At 39.9% G+C, this 22878-nt stretch overlaps 1 protein-coding gene across 5 annotated transcripts in view; it reads right to left on the reverse strand.

Moving 5' to 3' along the window:
• Window positions 1-22878, reverse strand: part of RANBP9 (RAN binding protein 9) — a 70117-nt gene that overhangs the window by 29536 nt on the left and 17703 nt on the right. For all 5 annotated transcript variants that reach the window (XM_037893084.2, XM_037893081.2, XM_037893082.2 and 2 more), the window contains exons 3-6: window positions 11958-12010; window positions 5148-5315; window positions 2519-2541; window positions 614-798 (exon numbers count right to left, since the gene is read on the reverse strand). In XM_037893084.2, coding sequence (XP_037749012.2) covers window positions 614-798; window positions 2519-2541; window positions 5148-5315; window positions 11958-12010 — 429 coding nt within the window. The remainder of the gene's footprint in view (window positions 1-613; window positions 799-2518; window positions 2542-5147; window positions 5316-11957; window positions 12011-22878) is intronic.

The raw sequence follows: 22878 nt of genomic DNA on the forward strand, positions 1-22878 counted from the left end.
ACCAAGTGTATTCCATGTTTTGTGAGGCACCTAGCGTGCTTTGGGGTGCCAGATAAATAGTTATTAATCTCCATAGGCCGTTCAGTCCCCTGCTTCTCTGCTGAGACAGCCATTATCTGTGTCAATCAGTGTCAAGTTGTTGTAGTAGTTTTTTAAAAGCTAAAAACAACTACAGTTGTTTCTTTGATACAGACACCCATCTACCAGGAACTGAACTGAGAGAGATGTCTACATATGCCATCCCAATGGCCATTCAACAGAATGAATTTTCGGTCACTACTGATCAAGGATGCATTTGCACTGGTGACCAAGAAGTCAAACGTCATATAGCTTATTACTAATTTTATATACCAGCCAGCTGCCCTGATGAATCTTAGTGGTAATTGTAATTACTGTATCAAAGAATGCGCTTCATTTTTTTACCATCATTGCAATATGACAGGAAAAATACAACGTTCTCATGAACATTTAAGGGTCTATATTTGTTCTAAAACTATTCCAACTATTTGAATTTAATTAGGATTTCGTACAAACATTTTTTTTAAATGCCCATTTTAAAATCCCTTTTAGAGAATTTTAATTATACAGTCTTTAAAATCCCTCTAATTCTTACTTTTGAATCATTGTCTGCCATTCTCCTTCCCGATCTCCTATAGGAAATCTGTCGATCTGAGCCTGAATTTTGGTTCTCCATTCTCGCATATAGTCTTCAATATCAAACACAAATGGATGCTGCCCAAAGTTAGCATCTACCACTTCTCCTGGTGTTTGAAGCCCTACTGTAGGGTACAAGTTTGGCTGCAAGAGATTTTTTTTTAATCAATACTTTTTCCTTTTATTCCAGATTCCCCCCCTTTTTAATCACCTTCAACATCCCCACCCACACCTATCACTGGGGAGAAGTAGTACTCAGTCTCCTAGCATTCCCAGTGGTTAGTCAAATTTTAGTAACTGATACCAACTCAGCAATAGGACGACATACAACTCTGTCACCAGTGGGAGAGGAAATAAAACACTGCCCATTATTCTGAGATCCAAACCTCAACACTGGTAATTCATCAAACTAACAAATGCAGTTTTTAAAGCATGGTTAACTTCACACTTTTTGGCTTCGATTTTATGTTGAAAACATGCATCTCCAAGTTAAATAATCCTGGACTTTTAAAAAAAAAAAAAAAAAATTGATTTCTAAACAAGAGCAAAAAAATTTAACACAAATTTATAAAGTGGGTCATTTCCATTTTCAGATGTACCACCACTAAAATTCAGATGTTTTAGCAATGTTTAAGGTAAGAACTGACAGGATAGGGGAAACTCCTTAGCTTCAAAATTCAAGTATAATGCCTACAAAGAACCATACCAGTTCACTAAAACTCTCATGATTTCTTTGATTTGTATCTAAAATGACTTCAAAGCATGTGTCTTCTAAATTCTATTTTCTTTTCAGAGATTGGCCTTCACAGTGAACTTTTAAAATATGGTCCCAATTCCCAAAGGGGTAAAATCTGTTTTGCCAGCACTAATGCGTTCTAGGATCAGAGTGAATTTTTGGATGCCAGTAGCGTCTCTTCAGCTTTTTCTCTTACAACCTAGTGGCACAGTGATGCCCTCCAACAGGATTTTGTGTCTTAATCATGGTCCTCTAAATCACAACACCAAAGTCCAGATTGAAAATGACGTGAATGACAGAAAGGCAAAAAAGAGACATCATGGTGTAACCATGGTACAGGGGGGCCTTTCATACAGAATGCTGCTGGAGAAAAATCCAATCAAAATATAACTAGAGCTTATAGAATTTTATGCAGAATGTCACCATATTAAGGTATTTTTAATTTATTTAAAACAGTTTACATACTTTGTACTATGAACTAAATTACAATTAGAAAGCCTAGTGTGACTAGTATTGACACACTCATTAAAAATAGCCTTTCTTGGAGGAAATGCCTAAATTTGTGATATTACACACACAAAAGTTGGTGTTTTAAGAAGACTTTGCATATAATACAGCCACCACTTGTGTTTGAACAATGGGCATTTGTGCTTCCAACTCAGGTATTCTCAAGAATGAACACACAGACACATATACTTCTGTATTTGGGCATAAAACTATGACAATATAAAATAAGTTAGCTTTATCATTATTGTTCACAGATTATCTCACAACCAGTTGACAAGCAAACAAGGTATATAAATAAAATATTTTAAAATCATGTATTACATTCTCATCTTGATTTTCTGGTCAAAATCCTCAAGAAAATGCCCTGATACTAAAATCTGAACAGAGAAAAAATAGTAACTATTTGCTTTTCAGTATTAGTATTTACAGATACTGAGTTTCAAGTTTTTGCCTCAGTAATATTTGTCAAACTGAAAACTAGACAGATATAAAATGATATAAAAAGGGCATAGTGCACATTTCCAAGAACTATAAGCTAGACAAGAACAATCAGTACATCTGAAACAGCTATTTATAGTATACAGAAAATTCTATTTTCTGTTTGAAAATCACTTATCTTACCGGTAGATCCGTGAAAGCAATACCTGTAATAAACAGAGATGCATTAAAAATAATTTTTCATGTATTTGTATTCAAAATGTACTGGAAAAAGTTGAGCAAGTAACTTCCTAGAGGCTTTTTTTGTTTTGGGTTTGTTTTTTTAATTTAGTATGCAGGAGCATTCAAGTAGTCAGTTAAATTTGCCAGATCTTATAATTGTTGAAGGGAATATCTAATAGGGAATATCTAGATGCTAAATATTTAGTTTCTCTAATAGTTATCTGTTATAGGTTTGCAAAAACTTCCCAGACCTGCCTCAAAAGTAAATATGACAGGCATGCGGATATCCATAATGCTTCTGCACAAGTTAGTATAGTAGTAACAGGAACCAAAAGGTCAGTATTTGGCAAACAAAAAAGAAATATTTTCAAAAGATAAACATTAAACAAACTACCATACAAAAATATGCAGACCAATATTTTGAAACTTGGTAGCTTAAAGCTATGTTCTCTTACCAGTGTTATATAGGACTAAGTATAGATCTGACAGCCTATCTTTAAGCAATCAAGTGTGAAAATTTTGGCCACAGTTGACTGTCTTAAATGCTACGGAAAAAAGTAGCAATAGCATTTTTGTAAAATATTCTGGCAATGTACAAGATCTGTCATATGCAACTATAATAACAACAAGATGAAAGTTTACTGCAAAGAAGTGTCTCCTACTGGCAATACTTGCATTGTACCTTTCTTGTTTGCAAAAATTAAAGCAGAAGTAGCATATTTACCAGAGACTTTGTTGAAAATTAATTTAGTTCTGATCCAAACTAAGTATTCTATTGGAGTTAGATAAAGTTAAACCAGGTATTTTAGTATCTAATTATAAAATATGAGAAGCTGATAAATGATAAAACCACAAGGGTAATTTTGTAATTTGCTGGGATTAGGAAGGGAAAAAAAAAAAATCTAATCTTTATATGTTCCCAGAGCTTTAGGTAAATTTTAGAAAAGGATTCCAATTTCAAATAGATTCTTTTGAAGAAGTGAAATTCTGTATCTGAAACCCACAGGGTGTATCATAATTTCCTTCTCCTCATGCTGTAAGGATTTTATTTTTAACCTTGTTACTAGTTGTCCATCTATGCTGACAACTCAAATCTACTTCGGTTTTATTTCTCCATCTGCTATACCACTACCATCTCAAACGTACTATGACAAAAACAAAGCTTCTAATCTTTCCTCCTAAATCAAACCCCATTTTCCACCACCGTTAACATCTCCATCCTTCACCATGGAGGCCCTCAATATAGGGATCACTTTTGATTCCTATTGTCGTCTTTCTCCCACACAAACTGTAACCAAATCCTGCTGCTTCTTCCATCACATCCAAAAGGCTAACTTGCTGTCCATGTCCTAATCTTCTCTTGCCTTGACTACTGGAACCTCTTCCTCTTTGGACTTCTTGACTGTCACCTCCTCCTCTTCCAATTTCTCCAGAATGATCTCTTATATGTTGCCCTGATCTTAATACTCCACCCCCTCACTTTTGCAGCCTCCCAGCAGCTTTCCATCACTCTAAATAAGCTTTTTGTTCTTCCCTTCAAGGCCTATAGTAAGCTCCTGCCTAAATCTACAGCCAGTTTCTCTCTCACTGCCACTCCTACCAACAAGAGACATCTTAACTCTTCTTCCCCTTTGTCATTTTCTCACATTGTCTAAGCCTTATTCTGTTAGCCCCTATTTCAACACTCTTCCAAAACCTATTCACCAAGCCACAACCCTCTCCTTAACTCACTGCTAATACAAACATGCAAGACAAGAGGAAAGAAAAATATCTTTGTGCACCAAAGTGTGTGCAGACTACCTGAACTACCAGACAGGTAATTTATGCAAGATTAACACCACCCATCCCTGCTGTGCTCATCCTCAAAGTTTCTGTACAATGTGGTATAATGAGACATGATGCTAAAACATACGGTGAAGGGTTAACTGCCATAAATTTGGGATGGCCTACGTAACTAACTTGTGGCTTTGTTCCAGCTCTAAATGGCTTGGGAACTAGTTACTTGAGAGATCATCTTTCTTCCAGGTGAGATAAGTGAATATGCTTTAAGATAAAGCCCCTTTGATTTAAGGGGTATGGAGCTACTGGCAGTGTGCTGTCCACAAAGGGGGACACACTATTTGAAATGCATTCTCCGATGCTCTGGGACAAAGGGTAATTAGATTTGTTAGCAGACTTCATCTAACAGTAACACACAGTATATAATTACAAATTCAAAAATATAAGCTTGAATTTAATTGCAACAATTGAAGACTAGAGACCTTCAGAAAATTCATATGCCAGAGCGTAGTCACCACAAGTTGAAATATATGCAGATCTCCTGGGAAAGATAGTGTGGGCAAACCCTCCAAATTCATGTATAAGGTTTTAATGTTGCATTAATAAGTTTTTCCATTTTTCTTATCGGCTAGTTTAAAGCCCTGCAGTATAAAACCCATTTAAAAAAAAAATCAGTCCATATTTAAGGTGCTTATGAATCTTGACTCCAATGTCAGGGGCAGCTTAACACAATTTTAAGATTTTAAACGTACAAAAAACTGCACTAGGTTTGTTGACATCAGCTATCATTAGCAGTGATTGTTTTCCATACCCAAACTGTGTCCATTCTTTGTGTAGAAGCAAGTATTGTTGATAAGGTTTACACAACAACCAATGACATCACCAGTTGTAAATGTTGGGCCATAGGGTTGTCCAGTTCCAGAGGAACAAAATGAATGTCCATCATCTCCATGGTAACCATATGAATGTTTATCCCAACCTATAACAAAGCATTTCAAGTTTTATTCACTTGTTTCCACTACAAATTAACAGAGAGAAATAAACATATACAGCAAAAGTTAGCTTGTTACAACCCAAGCAGTTTTTTTATTAAGGTTGATTACCACACTCACCGTTATTCCTGTAAAACGGTAAAATAACTGTTACCAATACACATAAGACAGAAAGTGCTAAACTAAAATGCTCTGGTTCACTTGAATATCAACTTCTTTCAAAAATGGTTGAACATAAAATTCTATTTCAAATAGACTAGTCAAGAAAAAAAGGGAAAGTGTGGCAAAGACCGTCAATTCCCTCTCCCTTTTTAAAAGATTTGAGATTCAAAATTGTCAACATTTTACAACTGACCAGATCCACTGTCTGAATGTTAAAGCTACCTGCATGTCTGGCATGTCCCAATAAAATAATGAGGTTTCCTCTTAATTTCCCACATTTTACAACATCCACACTTGAAGGCACACGTCACTGTCACGTTCAGACTGTCTAAAGACCCAGACATGTCTCTGGAGAAAGTCACGGCCACTCCTGAACATCCTTAATTGTTGTTCAGCAGGAAGCAGCACAACCTCCACATAACAGTCAAGCCCACTGACTGTAGTACTACTAGCCTTGCTGCCCTAGAAAACCTCAAATGCAGAAGTGAACTCAGGGGAAAAAAGTCATTAACACAATAGAATCAAGAAGGCCTAATTCTGCATGTGGAGAAGCTGCAGAATAAATAAGTTTCACACAACTGCACACTTTCTTCTGTTTTCAAAAGGAAAGTTACGTATGAAGCAACTGTAGCGCTCCCTCAGTACAAACACAAAAAACTCTCTGGAAAGGAGTGACCTTGTAAGCATCATGTATGCTCCCTTACAGATCTGACCATCCGATGCAAGGGTATATAAAGGAGCTCAAATCAATTCCTACCCAGTTTCATTCCACGTAATCGGCAACTCCAACGGACTCCAAATAAGCGGGGAATGTGGCAGTAGCATAGCTACCGGGGGGGGAGAGCGGGGCAGTGGCCGCTCCCACACTGAGCAGAAGTGGCGCCTTTTTAATTACTTGGCACCTTTACAATTTTTACTCACTCGGCGGCGCTCTGGGTCTTCGGCGACGGGTCGGGGGAGCGGAGATAAAAAAAGGCACCACCCCCCGGTACTTCAGCAGCACTTCGGCGTCGGGTCCTTCACTCGCTCCGGTCTTCGGCAACGTTGCGGTGGCGCAGGGTGGGGGTGGGAGGTGTCCTTCAGTGCCGAAGACCAGAGCGAGTGAAGGACCCAACACTAAAGTGCTGCTGAAGACCCAGAGCGCTGCCAGGTGAGTACCAGGGAGTGGAGCCCTTTTTAATCTCCGCTCTCACCCCCGCCCCCGTTTTTTCCACCTGGATACTCCACTGGAATGTGGATCTATAGACAATCTCCCTGAAGAGCTTGGGAGTAATTTCATTCTCCTGAGTGCTATCCGACAGCCCCACTCATGGGAGATTACCCAGCAGTAACTGTCAAAGGAAGAGTCACAGAATTAAAGTTTCAGGACTGCTCTCCTGAATTTTCAGGATTTTTTTTTTTTTTTTTTTTTTTTTTTTTTTTTAAAGAAGAATACTTATCATTGAGGTAAACATCTAGGAAAGCTGAGTACTAGCTCTATAACTGCTGCCCACTAAAGAGAGCAATGATGTGTAAATATATTAACTGAGCTCCAGGTAGCAAATTTACACATTTCTAATAGGAACATTCTTCAGACATGCTGCAGAAGCTACTCTGAACCTGGTGAAATATTTACAAAAGGCTTCATACCTGTCATACCTGTACAGGCTTCATATAGCTGGATACAAAGCCTGATCCATTTATGAATCTGAGCAAAGATGCATATTCTCCCAATTTACGTGCAGATGCCACAGTGCTGAGAGGCATGCATATAGATTTAATCCTCTTTAGATAAAGGGCTCCTTTTAACACTGACTATGCAACCTGGCTTCTCCTATCACGTCATGAGGTCTAGGGAAAGAAAGTGAGGCTGATGGATTGATTTAAAAGACATTTTAAGACCACCTTAGTTAAATATTTGAGAATGCAGGAACACTTTATCCTTTGAAACACCAGATAATGAGGATTAGTCACCGGAGCTTAGATCTCTCACATTCTCCCAGCTGATGTTATAGCCACTTAAAATGCAGTCTGTATGGCTAGATGGTACAAAAAGCATTCTCGTAAAGATTCAACTGATATAGATTCAATTTACAAGAAGGTGGTGGCTCCTAAATGCTTAGGAGGATGAGACAGTCTTTTCTTTGTTAAAAAAAGTCTCTGAACTATGATGTGCTAATTATGGTGCGCTAGTATCTGTGTATTGGCAAATGGTATGCAAATACAGCTCTCAGATTGACCCTATCAGCATTCAAGGATAATCGAGAGTGCTTGAGAGAGAATCCAAAATGTAAGGAACTGTGGGAGACAATGGCGCAGTTCTTACTAGAGATTCACTAACAAAGCCTTGTCCACAGCTGTTTCTTGTGGCAGCATTAAGACCCTCTAGAAAAACCTAATGACCTTCCAGGGGGAGATCAGTATCCAAACTCAGTGGTTTAGCACAATTAGGCAGCCAGGCTGAGAGATCCTGTGAAGAAACCTGACCTGGAAGTTATGAATGAAGATTCTGAAGAATTCAGAGGGGAACAGGAGGTTTAGATAAAGGTCACATGGACTAGGAATTAGTACTGGTAAACCCAGATGTGAAATTGTCCAAGTGAGCCCACCATCCAACCTGTGCCCAATGCATTTTTCATAATCACAACTGATACTAAAATTGTTCCCCTCAAGACAATCTGGTATTGCCTTTCACTACACATTGAGGGCCTGTTATCGCAAGAGATTCAAGTTTTTCGATTGTGCAGAAAATAGTGTTACATAGAAGCCATGAGATCTAAAAACCTGCGTTCGAAGTTCAGTGTTTTGCAGTTAAATATTTGCAAAGATTACGGATTTCAAAAATCTCTTCAAGCCTGACTCTCAGTAAATTGACCTCTGCAGAACTACAGTGTAGAACAGCTCCTAGTTTCTCAACCAGAGACACTGGAACAAATAAATTTTTGGAAGGCAAACAGCACTCTCCATAGAGATTGTGCTCCTCAGGGGAAGCAAGAATGGATTCCTCCCACAGACCTACAAAGGTCACACAGTTCCTCTCAAGGGATACCGCATAGGGCATGCGGATCTGACTGAGCAATTGACACCAAGAGAAGTGACACACAAGGAACTCAAAGATGTTTTGTATTGAGGCATCACCTTCATAGATTTCTAAAGATCCCTAGCTTCCTTTTGGCATCAAACTCATCTGAAATACCATTCCATTGTATGGGGCTGTACTTCTTCTGTTCCTTTAGCAGCCTAGACTGCAGGTCCTTCAGATCTACAGGTACCAGATTAGTCAGATTACTCAAATTTCTTCTAAGCACACCCAATAAACTCAGAAGAGTCTGATCAAAAGTGGCAATCATCCTGAGAGATGAAGAGCTTCACAGAGCTACCAAACATTTTCATGCTGAAGAAAGAGCATTGTTCAAACCCCCACACATTTGAGTTCACCAGGAAATTCAACAAGAAGTGGGAAAAATAAACTGCTAATGATGCAACAGGCTAGGCTGATCTACAAAGTGTCACAGAGGCAAACAGAATATTAAAGTTTTTAACAGTACTTACTATATTAAATTATAAAATAAATCTAACGATAGTGGTGAGGTACAGAGAAGAAAAGTCTTCCACACTCACAGCAGAAACAGTTAGAAAGGAACTGTGATGAAGTAGGGCATATGGCTCCTTTGCAGATCTGAATGTTCAGTGAGGTATATAAAGGAGCCTGTGCACTGCCTTCACAGGTCATTGCTTTCTGTGGGGTTCCATGCAACTAGGGCAATATGCATATCCTGAATACGGAGATCTACATTGGCCATACTTTAAGGAGAAGTAAAATTTATGAAAATAGTTAACAGAAGAATATGCAGCAAATTCACAATACAAAGCATTTAAGTCAGTAAAATACGGTAAAAAAGTGCTCTCATACTTTGGTTGTACTGATTTAGGACTTAACCCACACTGTTTAAATATAATAGCTTCACTAGATACCACTTTAATTAAGGGCCTTTCAGAAAATTCAACACAAAAATACTATACTAAAGGAAAGCTACATGAATTAGTAATACCTTTGAGAATTCTTTATTCTTTTTCATAATTTTGAATACCCATCGATAATCCACTGACTTCACAGCTGCTACCCACATCACTGGACGCTGGCATTATTGTACTCTTGACAGGAGGTTTAGACTGAAAATGCAACTTGTTTGGATGCATCAGAAACTGGAGACTACAGATGCTGTAAGGCTAATTTAACATTATCTACATTTGGTTAAAATTAACCAAGTTTTTTAAAAAGTCTTAAGTCTCCTATTTCTTATGTATTCAAAAATGGGAGTGCATTCCCACTCCTACTCAAAGGGAAGCTATTTTAGTGATCAGAATCTTACTGTATACACTGAAGCTTTTCTTTAACATAACATTTTAGGTGAAATGTAAACATACTACAATTCGGGGAAATTACGGTTCCCACAACAGCCATACTTTGTCTGCATGTACATATAATAAGGACATTTGACAGCACAGACAATAAATGTTATATTACACTACAGAATCAGTTTGGTTTACTGTCAGAACTAACTTGTTTTGCTAGCCTCTGAGCACTTAAAATCTCAGCCATAGGATTACTACTATTTTTCTTATTAAAAAAACAAGTTAAAAAAATAGGATTTTTTTAGGCCAATACAATTTGAAATAGCTAAGTTTAAAATATCTGAAAAGCCAGGTAAAGTATACACTAACACGTCACAATGTGTTGACACTGTACAACAATATTCCATGTATTTGTATTAACATATAGGCCCTGATCCTGAAAAATCAATGAACTACTTGTGTGATCACAGTTAAGCATGAGAGTGTTGGTACCACAGAAGCTGACTCCGTGGGTGGCTCCAGGACTGGAGCACCCATGGAAAAAAGTTAGCAGGTAATACTTTTGATTGCCCCGCTGATCAATTCCTCCCCCTCCCTCCCAGCGCCTCCGGCCCACCGCCGATCAGCTGTTCCGTGGCATGCAGGAGACACTGGGAAGGAGGGAGAGGAGTGGGGACGGGGTGTGCTCAGGGCAGGGGATGGAAAAAGTCAGGGTGGAGGTGGGACCTTGGGGAAAGGGGTGGAGTGGGGCGAGACCCGGGGCTGAGCAGGGGCTGAGCACCCACAGGGAAAACTGAAGGCTGGCACCTGTGGTTGGCACCATGCTGTGCCTTCCTTAACAGTCTTAAAATAGATAAGGAAACCATGTTGAGACAAGAGTAGATGTTCTGCTCTACTCTTAACAATGATATACTTTTGATCACAGCAGGGCATCTCTGTTAGCTCTTAGAAAATGATGTACTACAAATCTGCTGAGCAAGGAAGTATTTTGTGATTCAGGCTTTCATACAACTGCTTACTTTACCAGATTTGTATTTGTTCTGTAGCTGAAGTGTCTTGGTGGCGTTCTAAATAGGAAAAGTATGATGGATATTAACAGGCTGGATTGATTAAGTCAGTGATTTAAAAATGAGCTATTTTAATCATGATTTAAATCAGAAAACAGGGAACACTGATTTAAATAATCAGTTTTAATTGTGTTTTGCATTTGTATGTTATTTTCCTAAAGCAAGGTTAGTAACCATTAAAACACTAAGTAAATCTTATCTTCTCACACCAACTTAATATAGCTCTTACACTACATCCGGTGCTTTCTTCACTAACTAGCAGGCTACACTATATCTAAAAACATTTATTTATGCAGTTACATCGCTTAATAAATAAAAATTAGAATACATGTAAGTTAAGAAAATGGTGAATGATGGATTTCTTATTCACTAGATTTTTTACTTGTGATTTGTGTTCAGTTCTCTTCAAATTCAACTAAAATGCACAAAAATGGCATTTTATTTTTTTAATTAAATAAAACTACTTTAAATGTTCTGGATATATAAGAAAAAAGTTTTGTATTTAAAATTAACTCATTTATTAAACAAATTAAGCATAATCTATAGTGAATTGAACTGACTGCTTCCAGATTCTTAACCAGTGATTTCTACCTGTTCAGTAATTTGACTTCAAAACTTAGTCAACAGTACATGTTTAGTGCCAATTTTTTATATTTAATTTAAATCATTTTAATATATTATAATAAGCAGAGACTTTAACATAGGTTGCCAATTGCAAAGCAAATTTTAAACAGATTATTAAAAATAAGTCTATTTACTTTAAATCAAAAGATCATATTTAAAATAAAAAATAGGGATTTTAATGTTATTTGCTTTTATCCACCCTGGATTTTAATGCCTTGAGAGCCAAAGTACAGTGACCATGATTAAGAATTAACTTTTTAGGCTGAAAGCTCTACATAGCAAGGACTGTCTTTATATCGTATTATGCCCTGCTAAACATATTGTTGATGCTCATCAGGATCACACATTTCAAAATATATTTACTTACTATATTGTAGAACCATTAAGTTAATTATATTGTTTAATTGTTTCTAAAATCAAACACATAAATATTAAACATACCTGGTAGTCTGTTCATATTTACACCTTGAGCAGAAAGCCCAATTCCCATGTAACTGTAAAAATCAAAATAAAAACAAATTTATCTTTCTTTTACAATACATGAACAAAAATATATGAAAGACATTTCCAAGAAACACTATTCTGATTAATCTAGTTCCAGTTAAATTGCTGAGAGATCATTTTAGACACTGGCAATGCAATCAGAACAGGAAAGACATTCCCAATGTATTTGTTGATCTGGTGTATCATGGATGAGGTACTTGTCCGTGAGGCAGAAATAATTTTGGAACAAGTTCCCTCTCCTTCAGACATCTCAGTTTTTATATAAAAGTACTAATGGAGGCCATCAAGTTGACAATAGGGCCTTGCTTCACTAGGCCAGTAACTGTTGCTATGAAGAGGGGGAAATCAAAGAAGCTTTGCTGAAGAGAAGGCAATTCCAGAGAAAGATGAACCCCGGAGAGTCCACCAACCCCTTGAGAAAACGCAGAGACAAATTACTTTACCAAATACATACAGATTTAGAAACAAATGTATATTTTTAAAAGACATTTATTAAAGTCAGTCTAATAACCCTAATCATGGTCTTTGAATGTTGTTTGCCAGAAGCTGGGAACTGGTAACAGGGGATGGATCACTTTATGATTACGTATTCTGTTCATTCCCTCTGGGGCTCCTGGCATTGGCCACTGTTGGAAGCCTGGGCTACATGGGTCATTGATCTGACCCAGTATGGCCATTCTTATGTTATTAGCAAGATGTGTCTAATCTAAGCAAACTGTTCAATTTATTGTGGTTGAGAATAGTTCAAATTAGTTCACATAATATAAATCAAAGAGACAAGGTAAGCAAGGTAATATCTTTTATTACATCAACCTCTGTTGGTGAAAGAGAAGCTTCTGAGCTACACAGGTCTGGGAAGGTACTCAGAGTTGGTCCATTAAAAGCTATTACCTCATCCACCTTGTGTCTCTAATATCCTGGGACCAACACGACTACAACACTGCATACATAAAATCAATCAAGGCATAGTTGCTAATGAACAAACAGTATTAAACAAAAAATATTCCCTAGGCCAATTTGAAAATAGTCTATACTAATAAGCTTGTTCTTAACATTTTTCTCTTTGTATACATCTGATTTTCAAATAAATTTTCTATTATGAGTACAAGTTAACTTGATATTTTAATTATAACTACTAACTGGCCATGGGCTAAATGGCCTGAAAGTGACCAGTACATCATAGATGTAACATGCTCTCTTGTGGGAATTCAGGGTTTCCTGTCACGTCTCCCGATCACCACAAACAATTAGCTGCTTCCCTGCTGCCTCATGTATCGCTACATGCAAAAACATTCCCTCCAGTGATGTCTGATGTATCCCATGCACACTCCTGAAGTGCTGACAATCTATGATGGAACCTCAGCACTTCAAAGATGAATGCCATAGTTTCTGATACAAAGAAACTGAAGCAGTCAGTCAGTAAACAAAGGGGTTAGGAGTTGGACTTTTAATTACACTACTGAGGCACTGATCAAGACAGAGTCAACATAACTATTCCAAATAACGTAAATGGAAAAACCTAGTTTTCTGTTAAATATGTAAAGGCATCAGATTTACAAGGCCAGTCTATAATCCCCAATATATGAAGGACTCCAATGTGAAAATTATAAATCTGTCCAAAATACAACGGACAAGAGGGTTTTGTAAGCAAGTGTAAAGGATACCATTTAATCAGTATAAATTCAGATAAATTTTTTTTGAAGTCCAACTACAAGAAAGTGTCCAAAGTTTAAAATTAACCAAATTACACTAAAAAAAATTTTTAAGCCTGGTAGTCAATTTTTTATATCAGTATTTTATAAAGGAACAGTACTGAGATGATGTCAAACTGCAGGATCAAAGACAGAAATCAAGTACACTGAAACTTGAGACTGCATGCAACATGTTGGTCAGAACTTCCATTTAATCTGAAGGAGCAGAAGATGTTCCTGCCTCTGAAGATAAAAAATTTTCTGCCCCCTTCTCTCCACCTCACATCACTTTTAAAAGGTGGCTCTATGGATATTAGTCTCAAAAAGGGATGTGTCATTTAATATAGCTGTAGACAGTGGTTTCATCTGGTGAAGAAAGTGGTACACTAACTACCGCTCCCCACTAACTGTACTGTTAGTGTAGGATACCATGTGAGTCCCTTAATACTGCTAAGAAAGCTAAAGGGTTTCAGCATAGTGTCTTTACAGAAACTAAAGTGAAACTAGACAGTATTTCAATTAATTTATATTATTGTAGAAATCTGGAAAAGGAAAGGATGAGCTAGAAATCAGTCAGAAGTATGTCAAATCAAATATTGACAAAAGACAGTTAACCTCAACAGGGATCAATGCATCTGTGAAACAAAGAAGAAAAAAAAAAGTCTGCACACTTTGGTTCTCACTTTTAGTTACTGAAAATCACAACTTCTACACTGATTTCTTATTTGCGTACTAAAATACTGCATGTAAATTAGCTGAAATAATAAAGCTTTTGTATTTTTACTTGTTATCCAGCACCTAGAGCTATGGATTAAGTGTTTTATGAACTGAAAGATTTAAAAAAGTATAAATATTTGCCCAGAGTAATTAATTGCTTGTACAAAGAAACACTCAGATGAATTGCACAGTTACATCCCACACCCCTAAGGTTCACATATCAAGAATTTCTATAGTTTTGGAATTGGAGTAAAATTAAGGGCAAATCTATGGATTTAAGAAGGGCCCAGAACAAAAGGACGACGAAGCAAACAGGTAATGGCAGGCCAGGACCAAGGTGCAGAATGGGACTCTAGGCTGTTGTCCCAGGCAATTACTGCAGCACTTACAAGAAGCACCGGCATAAAGTGGGGCTCAGTTTAGGAGGCAGTCACAAAGAAACCAAGGGACATTTACCCCTCCCCCACTCAGGGCTGTCATGGCATAAAACAGTTCATGTAAAGATGGTGAGAACAGGAAGGAGCATGACTCACTTCAAAATGCAGTCAGCCAAGCTGTAGACCAATTTGACTAAAGAACGTGGGGAGGGCGAGAATGAGAACATAGCTACAACGCAAAGATACGTATATATTTTAAAGAATGCAGTTCCCTCCTTGCCTCTTCCCCGACCCAAAATCTAGCCCCAATTTTGGTACTGATATGAGTGGACTGAGGAAGAGGGTGGGTTAATGGAGAGTGTCTGGGCCTTAAACCAAATATCTGGAAGGCAATCATGAAGTCATACAGTGCTAGCAAGACTCGGTATGAACTAATATTTTAAAATACAGTGTAATCTTAATCATACATCATATACAATCATTTTAATCAGCCCATGAGAAAGCAGAATAAAAGCTTAAGGTTGGTGATAGAACTAGAGGTGAAATGCTAATAAGAACTATTCCTAATAGTATTTAAAGGCTTTTATATTTCCCTCTTTTTAATTTAAACACTTTTTCTTGAGGTTTCCAACTAGTCATGTGGCACAAGAACAAACTGTCTACTTGCACTTCACCCAATATATAAATTTCTCAGAATGTTAAGGAATTACAAAAAGGTTAAGGTTCAACTATTTGAATTCTCTTCTTGTAAAATTTAATCTGCCAAATGGGTAGCCATAAACAGGCCAGCATGTTTTTTCACTAGATTTAGGTTTTGTCTACACTTTCAAGTTGACCCACAACAAATTTGATTGTTTCACATTAAAGTTATTGGTATCCACAAACAAAATATATTGTTGCGAATCTGGCCTTTGAATATGCATTAACAACTTTACTTTGGAAGTGTGTTTGCCGAGGGTGAAATCCTCCCTCGTCGCAATAGAATAGGTGTGGGTGCATCTCCATCTCCACTCCATGGCAAATGCTACACAATTTTACTGCCAAGTCATCCTGCTGCTATCCCATGCTGCTCCGTTGACTAACTGGGTTGCCTGTGTGCCTTCTACTGCTCCAGAATTATCCTGGCTGGCTGCCACCTTGCAGTTTAATCGCTGGCATGCAGCCAGTCTTTCCTTTGCAATTCCACCTTGTGTGGGTTTCAGATACCTGTGTTATTCTCCTGATCATCGATTAGGCAGTCATACCTCATGCATCAGTCTGGTCTTGTTGTGACAAAGATTTCCACTTCATTGCCCTCTGGAGAGAGGTGTGTGTAGTCATCTGAAGGAGAATCACCACAACACACAAGTATACCAGTAGTTATCCAAACAAATGGAGAGAAAGCACAACAGGGATTCAACCCAGTGCTGCACTAAGGAAAAGGAGATCCAGCTGGGCTAAGAGTATGAAGAGATCTTAGAGGTTCTGTGGTTACAGTGACTTTCATATCTGGGAGAGATGCCATCACTGAGCTACTGCATTGCGTGGACACCAAAGAAAACCCTGCTGACAGTGGTGAGGATGCGGAGCATGCGGATAGCTATACTGAACCTCATATCCTGTTGCTATGGCAGATACAGAAGTGGACTCAGTCCCAGAGACTCAGGAGCTGAATGAATCACAGCCAGATGATCCTGCTGCATCACAAGGCGAGAAAAACTGTTGAGGGGAACACTTCAAGTATTGTATATTTTTATATAAGTTTATGGGAAAGGGGTTTTGAACAACTTACTTCTGAGTACAATAAGGATACCATAATATTTATCTACAATCACATTGCCGCCTGAACTTTTACACCCCCACCCCTCTTGGTCAAAATGGAGGCCATGGCAAAGAATATATAAACTCAGCCACCACTATCTTGCTGTCTCCTTTCCCACACACCTTACCATGGTGTGTTTGTTGTTGTTTCCTCCCCTATCTAAGTATGCCCCCCACCGAAGACAGCAGCACCATGGGAGTTAATAAGTTTTATAAGAAAAGCACTTTTTATCATAGCAGGAAATACAGAAAAGAAAAAAAGCAATGGACTCACTTTTATTAATGCCCAGTTTTATTATTGCCCTCTCCACTTTTAGCTAATGTGAGTCATTATGAGCTAACTCAGACAAGGCTTGGTACAAAAACCATTACAAAAATTAAATGTAAAGCACTATAAGAATTTAACCCACCACGTACAGAAAAGAAGCAAAAAAAAAGTTTCTGGATCTTAGTTTCATCACTGCCATCAGCTTTGATGCAATGCAAGTTATTATGAGGTAAACTGACCAAATCATGCTACATCAACATCTCAAAAAGAAAGATTTTAAGGTACTTTAGAATTCTGCAGTAGTGCCAGAGTGGGTGAATTTCATATTTATTTTGCAGTACACTTTATGCTGATCCTTGGGTGTTACAAAAGAAAGTATAAGACAAAGGTAATACTCCAATTTAGCACTGAGATTACATGGCAATAGAGCAATCTCAGATAGCTTGTGGATCTCTTCCACTGCTAGACCTGCTCAGGGGTCACTATTCTGGCACATAGTAGCATGGCATATTTTCCCGGTTTGTCCATTGTCCACAAGAATCAGAGGAGGATATTTTTCAGAAAGGCACACTTGAGTGTAACATCCTCCGTAGCAGGGGTTCTCAACCTTTTTCTTTCTGAGGCCTCCCACAACATGTTATAAAAATTCCATGGCCCATCTGTACTATAACAACTGTTTTTCTGCATGGAAAAGCCAGGGCCAGCATTAGGGGGTAGCAAGCAGGGCAACTGCCCGGGGCCACCAGGGCCCAGTGAAAGTAAGTTGCTCAGGCTTCAGCCCCAGGTGGCAGGGCTTGGGGCGGCGGGGCTTCGGCTTTCTGCCCTGGACCCCAGTGAGTGTAATGCTGGCCCTGCTTGGGGGACTCCCTGAAATCTGCTCGCAGCCTCCCAGGGGACCTTGGACTCCAGGTTGAGAGCTGCTGCTCCATAGTAAGCACAGCCTACAGAAGTGTAAAGTCAGTTAACTAGGCTGAATGATGCTTCCCCCCCACCCCCACTCTGCCAGCAGCATGCCAGTCTGCACCTTTTATTTATTATCCTCCTAGTTGTGGAGCAAGTAACTCCCTGCTGCTGCCTTCATACCACAGGGCCAATGATCCTACTCAAAATGGGAATAATTTGAAAGTGTCTTACCACATCCAAGCAAAACAGAAAAAAGCCCAAGGGACTGCAATTCCAACATCAAGGGGAGGTGGGGGGGGGGAAGAGTCAACATTTTAATCACTGTTGGCATAAATACTACAGATGGAACAACAACTAGTTTTTTCCTCCCATAGCTACTGAGACTTTGAAATGACCAAGGACAGGGTGCTAGCATAAAGCAAATGCCTGTCCTATATAGCAGAAATAGGTGCTCAAGAGAGGGCATTCAAAGAGCTCTTGAACACATCCAAAGAGAGGGACAGAGAGATGTGTGGAGGGAAGAGTTCCTAAAGCATGACAAAGAGAAGAGGGAGGAGGACAGAAAAATGGCTAAAACTTGACACAGGTGCTGAATATGCTGGAAAGATCATCCTCCTGCAGACTAAGGCACCTGTGTTCAAGGACTCAGCCACATTCTGTGCCTATGTCACAACCTGTGCGTCCCCAGCAGCCCTTTATCTCTGAAAATATCTGAATTGTGGAACAGATCATTCAGTACAACCTCACCCAGAAACCGGTCTTTCAAGGCATTCTGTGCCACAAAACAACAAAGAAAATGCTGGCTTTGGGAGATACCTTTAACTCTGTCACAAACTAGGGAGATGCCATTCTACCACCATGCCACTCCCCAAGATGCAGAGAACAACGTAAGGCCCTACATACACATATTTATGACCTTTACAGCAAAAAGGTATGCTCACTTTTGTTTTAAAAACTTTGTTTTCATTTACAATGTTCCAAATAAGGTGTACACTTTTTTAAATGCCAAGTTTATAAGGTACTGTTATCTATTAAACATTCATATTTGTACAGTGTATATGAAATTAGCAACATGTTCTGTTTTAAAATACTTATACATTTCATACTATGGTAACAGCATATTTCCTACAAAGGTAGGTTCCTATTTCCTACTAGAACAGCCATATATTCCATGTTACGGGCTGTTCATTTCATAGTAAGCTCGCCACAGGTTTCCTACTAACGTAACCCATATTCTCTCCTAAAACACTCAAATATTTCATACCAAGACAGCCAAATAAGTAAGATAGAAGCTATGCTCCTTGGAGATTACATTGTTCACAATTGTCCCTAGACTCAAAGTAAGAACACAACTCATCCCTAACACCGTTTTCTGACTTTGCTGACAAGTGTGAGACAGGATGCAGTGGCTGGAGGTTGAAGTTAGATAGATTCAACCCTGAAATGAGATGCAGTTTCCTTGGTGGGATTGTGGTTGACCACTGGTGCAGCTTACCAGAGGTGGCAGCAGACTCACCATCGCTTCAAGTCTTTAGGACAAGACTGGATTGTTTCCTGAAGAACTTTAATCCAGCTTCTGGGGGGGAATTCTACAGCCTGGAAAGGGAGGGTAGGGAGTGGGCTGTCTGGCCTTGGTGATCCCCTCTAGCCTTGGAATCTATAACTATAAGATCTCCACCCCTACCCCCAATCATCCACTTCCTTCACAGGCCCAGGGGAGAACTGGATTGCCTGCATTGCCCTCAAGACGTTCTTAACACGTGCAGCTCTGCATAAAGAGAATGATAAACCAAATCTTATGCTTTGGGACTTCAACCAGCTGCCTGAACAGCTCAGGGAGGTTTCTCCCCCTCCCACAGTGCACAATTGACTAGATGTATTCCTGGGAAGAAGGAAGAGTTTGGTCTTGCCTTCCAATTAAGCATCAGGGACCACAGCTGGAGACAGAACACAAGACAAGGTGGACCAGTGTTCTAGGATGGTACAGCGAATCCTCTTTCCAGATGCCTGGCTTGTGTTTTGCTCACATGCTCAGGGTCACAGTAATTCACCAGAGCTGGGGCGAGCAAGGAATTTTTCCACCAGGTCAGATTGGCTGGGATCTTGGGGGTTTTTCACCTTTCTGTGCAATGAGGTGTGGTTCACCAGCTGGGATCATATGGGCATCTCTCATCTAATCAATTCCCTGCTATTGCAGGGGCCCCAATGGCACCTTAATCTCTCCTGTTCTCTGCCTGTGGCACACAGTAAAGTCTCCTAAGAATGTAGACACTTTGGTCTAATGTTTTTGTGTTTCATACAGAGATACCTGAGTGATGTCTAGTGGGAAGTTGGGACTTTGGAGTCGAGTCTGTTATGGATGATAATGCTGCAGAGCCAAAGATAGCATCGGAAGCAGAGACTCCACTAATGTTCTGCGAAGGTATACGCAGATGCCCAGGTCGCTGCCCTGCAGATTTCCAAGATAGGAACATTCTTGAGGAAGGCGACAAAGGAGGAAACTGATCTTGTGGAGTGTGTACAGATTGCAGACGGAGGTACCATACTGTGAACATGATAGCAATGTCTAATATACTTCAAGACCCATTTGGAGAGTGTCTGGGCCGATATCGCTGTGCCTTTAGACCTTTCCACAATGGAAAGGGAAAGCTCAGAAGATTTCCTAAAGGCCTTCATCCTATCCAGGTAAAAGGCCAGGGCTCTCCTAATGTCTAGCATGTGCAGTATAGCCTCCTTGTTATCATGATGAGGCTTAGGGTAAAACGTCAGGAGGTGGATCAGATGGTTTATATGAAAAGACAAGGTCACCCTGGGGATGAACTTTGGGTCTGACCCAAGAGTAACCTTGTCTTTAAAGAATACTGTTAGCGGGGTGGGGGGGAAATATGCCATTAGTGCCACTATTTTCCCTATTCTCCTTGCTGAGGTGATGGCTACCAGAAAACCTATCTTCATTGACAGTGTGTGAGCAAGCAAGTGGCCATAGGTACAAAAGGAAGTCTAGTGAGGTTCTTTAAAACTAGATTTAGGTCCCACGTTGGAGTTGGATGTCTGGGTTGGGGAAAGAGGTTCACTGTGCCCTTGAGGAATCTCTGTGTGGTTGGGTGTGAGAAAATTGAGTAACCCTCTACTTGTTGATGGAAAGTCACCATGGCTGCCAGGTGTACTTTGAGCGAACTGAGGAACAGCCCTGACCCCTTGAGATCCAGCATGTAGTCTAACACCACGAGGAGAGTAGAAGATGTTGGGGTAATTTGTCTGGAATTACACCAAACCTGAAACCTAGTCCACTTTTTCAGGTAAGTATGATGGGTAGCCAATTTTCTACTGTGTAGTAGTATTTCCTGTATCTCCTTGGAGCAGGAACCATGTTGGAACCATGAACTGTGTTGGAACCATGAAGGACCCAAGCCTTGAGACGGAACATCCATAGATTGGGATAGAGAATGTGTCCTTTGTTCTGCGAGAGGAGGTAAGGTGTGGGTTGAGGAGGGATCTGTGGACACATCACAAACTGTGACAGGTACGGGTACCACATCTGCCTCAGCCAGGTGGGAGCAATCAGCATGACATTTGTTTTTTCCCTTTTTATGTCTAACAGGCCTTTCAACAGCAAAGGGAATGGGGGAAGGCATATAGAAGGCCCTTGTTGCATGGAAGAAGCAGCATGTCCCCTAATGAGTGCTGTTCGAGGCAAGCCCTGGAGCAATAGCGTGAGCATGTCCTGTTCAGGTAAGTAGCAAATAAGTCTGTTGTTGGTGTCCTCCACTGACAGAATACGCCGTGGAGTACTGCTGGGTTCACTTCCCACTCATGGTCGTGTGAGAACTTGCAACTGAGACTGTATTATATTCTGCATCCCTGGTAGGTAGACTGCTGATATTAGAACACTGTAGTGAATGCACCAGTTCTATAGCTTTAGTGCTACTGTGCATAAGGAGGATGATCTGGAGCCTCCCACACTGTACGTAGTACATGCACGCTATGTCATCTGTCATGATCTTCATGTGCATATTCTGACCAGTGGAAGAAAGAGCAAAAGCATTCCCAACTACTCTGAGTTCAAGGAGGTTGATGTGTGGAGAGTCCTCTCCATGGACTAACACTTGCCTTGAGTATGAGGTTGTTGAGATGTGCTCCCCAACCTATGAGGGATGCATCCATAGTGAGAAGCAATGTCAGAGGTGTGGAGTGTGCAAACCGGACCCCTGTGCAAACATTCCCTGGGTTGGTAGAAAGACCCAGCAAGTGTTTGATCCTGGAGGGCATCAAGAGAGGTTTGTCTAACCTGTTTTTGTTTGGTCTGTGCGCCAAATTGAACCATGTCTGAATACACCTCATGTATAGTCTGGCGTAAGATATTACAAAAGTGCCAGCCGCCATGTGCCCCAGAAGCTGGAGGCAATGCCTGGCTGATGTCTATGGACTGGCCTGAACTTATGAGCGTGGACAGACTGGAATCTGTGTTGTGGAAGGAACGCTCTCGCTTGCAGGGAATAGAAATCGGCCCCTATAAACTCCAAATGCTGTACCGGAGATAAGGTTGACTTTTGGACATTGAGTTGTAACCCTAGCTTCGTAAATATTTCCACAGTTCCGTGGGTGGCCATCATCGAAGAAGGAGTGGGCCCCTGAGGGGACAGTCCATGTATGGGTAGATCATGACCCCCCAAGTGCATAGGTGAGCCACTACTATGGAGAGAACTTTTTAGAATACTCTGGAAGTCAATGAGAGGCCGAAGGGGAGCATTCTGTACTCGTAATGGTCCTGACCTAGGGTAAACCGGAGGAATCATCTGTGGGATGGCAGAATAGATATGTGGAAATAGGCATCCTGGAGGTCAAGAGCGGAGAACCAATTTCCCTGTTCTAGAGATGGAATAATCGCTGCTAGTGTGACCATCTTGAATTTCTGAGCCTTCACAACTTTGTTCAGTGCTCTGAGATCCAGTATAAGTCTCCAAACTCCGTTTCTTGGGGATCAAGGAATATTGGAAATAAAAACCTTTGCCTCAGAGATGTACAGCAACAGGTTCTATGGCTCCTAGGCATAGATCAACTCCTACCTCCTATTTCCTATCTTAACAGTCTCTTGTGAGAAG

This window comes from Chelonia mydas, chromosome 2, assembly GCF_015237465.2.
Source record: "Chelonia mydas isolate rCheMyd1 chromosome 2, rCheMyd1.pri.v2, whole genome shotgun sequence".
Lineage (NCBI taxonomy): Eukaryota > Metazoa > Chordata > Testudines > Cheloniidae > Chelonia > Chelonia mydas.